Here is a 7,065-nt window from a genome sequence, read left to right on the forward strand (position 1 = left end):
GATGTTTCAATTTAACATTTTATTTCATTACATGTTTTCCTTTATTATGTCTTGCTTGATCATTTCGGATCAAGATTTAGACGGTTATTTCTACATCGACTGTTGTTTTTTTACTCAAAACCAAGCTAATCCCGGGTAAGCCTCGCATAAATAAAGAGAATATCTTTTTGAACATGGATACAAATGGTTCGGTTTGTAGTATCGTCGTAAAGGGTATTTCCAAATAAAAAGGTTTGGATTGTGACAGGTCGATTAATATTTCGACGAAGAATGAGTCTATATTGGTGATAGATGTTGCAATGAAAGAAATAGTGTTTAGTTGATTAAATATTATTCTATGCGTCTGTGAATGTAAGCCCGTTATAAATATATATATATATATATATATATATACTTTACGTAAGGCTATAAATGCTAGTTGACTGGACATGAGATGTTTGTTTTATGACAGAGGAGTTTAATGCATGCTGTCTACGTTTTCTTCTCCCCCAGGAATATCATCGTCACTGACTTATTGGAATGACAACAGAAAACGTCTACTGCAGTGCTTTGCTTTTTACAATAATCGATTAACGACAACGATTCATCTAAAGGAAAAATAGCATTTTTTTCAAGCTGAGAAGAAATAAGCTTTACCCAGTTGGTTATTAGAAAGGTCAATTGGTTATTTAGAAGGTACAGTGTAGGTGAGAAAAAAACACATTAAATATTCAAAAAACCCATTTAATGATTAAATCTAACGCACACTAATATAAGCATTACTATGGGAAAACAACTGAAGTCGATACTAACATATATTTTAGTAGATTTTAGAACGACCATATCTGTATTGATTTCAGTAGAAGCATAAGAAACAAGAGCAGTAAGGGCAGGTATAGCAGCATCAGCAGGCAGCTGTTTGAAGGAAAATGTATTGACAGTAACACTAGAAATTGTGTAGCAGCGCAAACAGCAGCTAATGGAGCAGACGTAGTAAAATCCGATTAGCCAAGCAGAAGATTTTCGCAGGAGGAGTAATGAAATGACACTAGCACGAGTGTGGTGCTATAGTAGAAAAACAAGCAGTAGCAGTTGTTGTAGCAGCAGCAGTAGTTCTAAGTAGAAGTCGGATCATTAGACCCCTAAAATGGTCAATGGAGACACGAGCACACGCACATTATTTCAATGTATAATATAGGTCCGTGATATTGCTGAGGTATACAGTGGCATTGACAGTATCAAAACCTATCTAATGCAAAGGGGGGAAACCTTGTGAGACAACATTATTTTTTTCAATCGTCGATTAAATTGGACGTTTTGACTAAATATATTTTGCAAGATTAACTTCCCCTAGAAATAATTTGGCCATTTTCAATATAGCCGCAATAAACCACAACACTTCTCTTTTTGCTGGCTTTCTCGAAGCTTTAGTCTAAAATTTACATACTTATTGATTGATACACAGATTGGAAACTTGTGCATTAATCTTTCATGATGAACACACCTTGTAATATATACTTAAGACTTTGGCCAAAATTAAATCTTAAAATATATCGAAGATGTCAGCAATGGATTTTATTGAATAATCAAGTTTCACCGACGCTGCATAAAAAGTGTGTTCTTGCAAGGTTCTATAGTCATGCTGTGAATGGAAACTACACTCATGATTCTACAATATTTTCCCTATCATCTGGACATGGAAAGTGTGGTGTGGCAGTTGTGAGGGTTTCAGGACCAGCGACATGGTCAGTGTTGCAGAATATAGCACAGTTTAAGGAAAAGCCAGCCCCCAGACTTGCATTGGTCAGGAAGCTGGTCAACCCAAATACCAGGATTGTGATTGACAAAGGACTGGTTTTGTATTTTCAAGGTAAATACGTACATGTAGTTGTACAGAAATGTACAAAAATGTATACATGCTTTGCCCTGTCCCAGCATATAACTTGCCCTTTATTTTCAGTGATGGGAGTGTGGTATTGTTTTCATATATAAAAGAAACAAAAGTGAATTAAATAAATTGCTGGAAGGAGAGATAAAGATGCTGAGTAACTGATGCATGGATGTTCAATGTACATATTCATGACTGTTGCAAAGTTATGCTATGAACAAGTGTTTAACTTGTTAATGTATGTTTATTTCAGGGCCTCATAGTTTTACAGGTGAGGACAGTGCTGAGTTTCAGGTACATGGAGGCCCTGCTGTTGTTGCTGCACTGCTTGGAGCTCTGCATGGTGTGCCTGGATGTCGGCAAGCCCTGCCAGGAGAGTTCACTAAGAGGTTTAAATCACTTTCACAGTTTCTGTGTAATATCAGAGAGAAATTGTCTCCTATTGATAATGATGTATATGCCCGTGCTAAATGTACATTGCGTATAACAAAGACCTTTCTTTATCATTTAAAGAATCAAATTTAATGTATTTATGCATATGCTATATATTTTGTGTATACATATATAAATATATATACATATATATATCACCAAAATCCTGAATTGCTCTTCTGACCAAATTCTTTCTGAAAATGTTGAATATCTGTGGTTGTGTATTTGTGTTATGGTGGCCCCATTTTGTATAGAAGGGATAATACATGTGTTGTCATTCAACACAGTATTTATAATATGATTTTCTTAGAATTGACCATTTAGCAAGCCTTGGCAGGTAAATATCAGTTTTGGTCAATGAGTTTAATAAATTTTGTATATAATAAACATGGATATGATATTCTATTTATTTCATACATTAAAATATTTACTTGGTGGTTTACAATGCTGTAGTCATAAAATATTTTTATAAAACATGCATATTTTCAAAGCTATTCATTTTTGATGTCATGTCAAAAGTTATTAAACTAGTAATATTAAAAAAAATATTGAAATTACTTCATGGTGGCCCTGTCGTTTATTATATTATACCTGGTATTTAATTCAGGGCTTTCCAAAATGCAAAGTTGGATTTGACAGAGGTGGAAGGCTTAGGGGATCTAATTCATGCAGAGACAGAAGTTCAGAGAAGACAGGCTCTCAGACAGATGGAAGGAGATCTTGGTCACCTTTACCAGCAGTGGAGGACTGATATTATCAAGGTTTGCACAAAGTTTGATTCCTTGTGTTGCAAAAAATGTGTTTTTTCTAATGCCTACAAGTCAGACTATGAAATTACAAAGAAAAAATGAATTCCATAAATAACAAAGTTTTTGTTCAAAAGCAAAGTTTGTCTGAAAGTGCTACATTCATTTATAGCTGTGTCTTTTTGCAGAAACATTAACTATTATATTTAAAGTTATTTATTACAAAATTAAATAGCTTTCGAGAGGGATATATGTTTTAAAAAATGATAATTTGGGAAGCCTAACTATTGAATACTTAACTTTTTCCAGAGTGTTGCTGATCTAGAGGCCTTCATTGACTTCAGTGAGGATCAAGATATTGAAGATGAAGTTGTACAACAAGGTATAGATTGTGTATCTTGGCATGTTTTGTCTAGTGTGGTATATATCTGTTAGATGTTTATACCACCTTGGTATGGAAATCTTAATCCATATAAATGAATGCCATTTTTTATGGTTTTGGTATTGTAAGACTCGTGACAAGTTAAGTCTCCTATGGCCAGTTAAATAAGAAAGGAAAAAACGTCCAATTTATAAAACAAGCATCCCCGAACGTTCATTATACTCTCAAATGTAATCTACTGAACATTGTATGTAAGGCTTATATGAGATTTTAATTTTATTTCAGTTCACGCGAGGGTAGGAAAGTTAAATGATGAGATAGCGCGACACCTGGATGACAAGCGACAGGGAGAAAGGCTGAGAGAGGGCGTCCATGTGGCTATTATAGGAGAACCAAATGTCGGCAAGAGTAGTCTACTGAATGCAATATGTAAGGAGAATAAGCCCTTTGATAGCTCATAAACTTAGTGAATAATTGAATGTATATATGTTTATATCGAAATGTTTGTCTGCGAAATTAACTGCATTATAGAGGCATCATCTTAAAAACATCTATGAGGAATGTTGGATTCAAATCCCGCAATATTCTTTCTCATACAAAATGTTGCTTTAAAAACAATGAAGTGTTCACCTTGTAGGCCAGCGTCCCGCTGCCATAGTAAATGATGTAGCAGGCACCACTCGTGACGTCATCGAGACGCACGTGAGTTTAGGGGGATACCCTGTTCTGCTGAGCGACACTGCAGGGCTTCGCGAAACAGAGGATAAGGTGGAGAAAGAGGGCGTACGAAGGGCTTTACAAAGGTGCGCAATTTTGGGTTATTTTAGCACTTAGAGGTCAGCTATTGTTGTAGGTGAGTTGTCATTTTAGGCATATAATAAGAAGAAAAAATGTTAATTTCAGTGTAAGTAAGTGTAAGCTACGCCACTCGTGAAACGTAGCTTTGGGTGCTCATACTGTAAAAGTACTTGCTGTTGTTTTAGTCGAGATATTGTCGTAGCCGTTGTGTCGGCCTCGTCGTCGGCGCCGACCTGCAAAAACGTAGCAATTCGTCATTCTATAAAATCCGTTGAATGCATTACTCTTACATATGGACAATGTATTTTGACGCGTGTATTAAGTCCTATAACCGGCTAAAATACATGCAGAAAAGTGGACTAGAGGTGACAACCGTTAGTGGTACGCTGTATATTAAGTTCAAGATATTGAATGATGGTTGAATCTGATTAAATTTAAACTTCTTTATTTTGTACAATAGTGAAACAAGTTCTCACAGCATCATATTAATCACCCTTTCGTTGGCACGATGTAATGCGAGAGTGTCGTCTTGTGTTGTGGGGGACACCGTAATACCAGGTTGAAACCCACATTCTCGGCTTGGTAGCCACAAACCAATCTCACATACGCCCAGGGCCCATATTCACTAACGTCTTTCGTATGAGTTGAGTCCAAGGCTTAGAAATATAAGTGCTTCAAAAGATTCACTGTAGCTATTGTTGACAAAAGATGCGTGCCTTGTACAATAGATTATTTGTAACAGATACAACAAATTTGACCAATATTGCTCGAGTATGAGCAGTTTTAAAACAAAATTAAAGTACGTTGTTTTTTAGTCTTAAGTCAAAAACTCAGACTCGAGATCTTAGTGATACGATTTGAGCCTTGGTTAGCGCTAACCGCTATGCTAACCGGCCAACTGTGTCATGATGGAGTGTTATTGGCTTATCTTTTTCAGAGCTCAGCAGGCTGACGTTAAGGTCCTTGTATTCGACATTTCCAGACTACAAGGACAAAGGGAACCGCTCAGAAATATGTACCAATTTATACAACATGAAATAGAGACCCTGGGATTAAATGATTTCAATAAGGAAGAACATCCGGATAATGTTTTTGATGTAAGAACAAAATCTAAAAAGAATGAGAGGGTCTCGTATTCCTCATCATTTCTTAAAGATTATATCATTGTTTTTAACAAATTGGACATTGTAGAAGAAATAAATATTCAGAACATAATTGGCCAAAGTAAAGAACGATCCGTCCAAACGAATACTGTGGAAGCTGACGAACAGCATGGTAACGGAGTACCCATAGTAACAGAGGGCGATTTAACGACCTACTGTATCTCCTGCACTTCAGGGAAGGGAATGGACGCGCTGGTCACGGCACTAACACGGAAAGTGGAACAAATGTGAGAAGACATATTCATTTACATATAATCTTATTTGCGCTGATTCGACATTCTTTTTCAAGAATGGTATAAACGCGATATTCAGGAGATGTGAAGGAGGCAATAATTGTAATACACAGTCTTTGGAGATTGACAAAGTATCCTATGGAAAAAAAACTCCCATGTCATTTTTACTTGATGGAAAAATCCGCAAAACCATCTGGATAGTTTGTCCACCATGTCAAAATGATGTGGGAGATTTTGTCCACCTAGTCAACATGAGAGGTTTTGTCCTGCTTTCCACAGACGCATCTTGTTTTAATCGATCGCATTTTCGAAACGATATTTATGTGTAGTAAGACTGAATATTTCAAAAGTAGTAGTCTGTTGTGCTTTTGTGGTCAAACATGGTTTTGAAAGCACGACGTTCAATTTAATTTGTAAAACTGGACATAACACTTAACTGAAATTCTCGATCTTGCCATATCTTGTCGTACACACGTTGATATGATCGCCCCATTGTGTTCATGTTTTGCGCTGCTACATTTGACTTGGCTCTTTCTTGTTTGAAAACATGTACCGTGTAATCGAACAAATAACACCGTTCTGTCTTAAGATAAAGATTCTTTTCTCGGTTGCCGACGCTAGATTTTCTCAGATTCGTTATCCATAACCTTTTTTCGGCATAACAATAACACTTCCATTTTAGGTGCGGAAACCCCCTATCTGGTCACCCGAGTCTGACGCAGGCCCGCCACAGGGCACATCTGACGGCTTGTGTGGCTCACCTAGATCACTTTCGGTCTGGGCGCCCCGGGGGAGACATCGTCCTCCAGTCAGAGTCCCTCAGACGCGCGCTTAGAGAGATTGGCAAGCTGACGGGGAGAATTACAACTGAAGATATATTGGATGTGATTTTTCATGATTTTTGTATTGGGAAATAAAAATCATGATTTTAGTAGATATGGCGTTGTTTGTATATAGTCTAGATATTTGACGTGAAGTACGCACTAAAGTAATTCAGTGCCTCTCCAGCGTATCATTGAAACATATAGACAGTAATTGATTCCAAATATCTGCTTAGATAATCCTTATGAACATCGGTATTTGGTACGCATAACTAGATATACATGTGTACGTTCTCGTTGAAATATATAACCGGTAAAGCATACGAAATTAATGCAACACAAGTAATACGTGAATCATTCATAGATTTTGCTACGATCTTACTATTAAGGAATGCTGGATCCCGTTCAATGATTCACAAGATTTATACATGGAAGTCGTCATCGTTTATTTTGTTTTATATAAAATCGAGTAAATGTATCTAACAATTCAAATAATAATTCGTTAAATTCGACGATATGTACCGTATATTGTATTGCACTGACACGGGATTCAAGTTTTACTATACATTTTGCACGGACCTCATATATATATATATATATATATATATATATATATATATATA

The 7,065-nt window shown here is 36.3% G+C and overlaps 1 protein-coding gene across 1 annotated transcript; it reads left to right on the top strand.

Moving 5' to 3' along the window:
- Nucleotides 1–1,354: 1,354 nt before the first annotated feature.
- On the top strand, nt 1,355–6,555 carry LOC128235061 (tRNA modification GTPase GTPBP3, mitochondrial-like). Its single transcript, XM_052949767.1, has 8 exons — nt 1,355–1,849; nt 2,121–2,256; nt 2,907–3,060; nt 3,355–3,427; nt 3,713–3,856; nt 4,065–4,230; nt 5,163–5,615; nt 6,304–6,555. Exons 1-8 carry the CDS (start codon nt 1,471–1,473, stop codon nt 6,536–6,538), a joined length of 1,740 nt encoding a protein of 579 aa, XP_052805727.1. The 5' UTR covers nt 1,355–1,470; the 3' UTR covers nt 6,539–6,555.
- The last annotated feature ends 510 nt before the right edge of the window (nt 6,556–7,065 follow it).

This window comes from Mya arenaria, chromosome 5, assembly GCF_026914265.1.
Source record: "Mya arenaria isolate MELC-2E11 chromosome 5, ASM2691426v1".
Taxonomy (NCBI): Eukaryota; Metazoa; Mollusca; class Bivalvia; order Myida; family Myidae; genus Mya; species Mya arenaria.

Coding starts and splice junctions, on each gene's coding strand:
- LOC128235061 (XM_052949767.1), top strand. CDS start 1,471: ATGATGAACACACCTTGTAATATATACTTAAGACTTTGGCCAAAATTA. Junction 1,850..2,120: donor ACTGGTTTTGTATTTTCAAG/GTAAATACGTAC, acceptor TGTTTATTTCAG/GGCCTCATAGTTTTACAGGT. Junction 3,061..3,354: donor GGAGGACTGATATTATCAAG/GTTTGCACAAAG, acceptor AACTTTTTCCAG/AGTGTTGCTGATCTAGAGGC.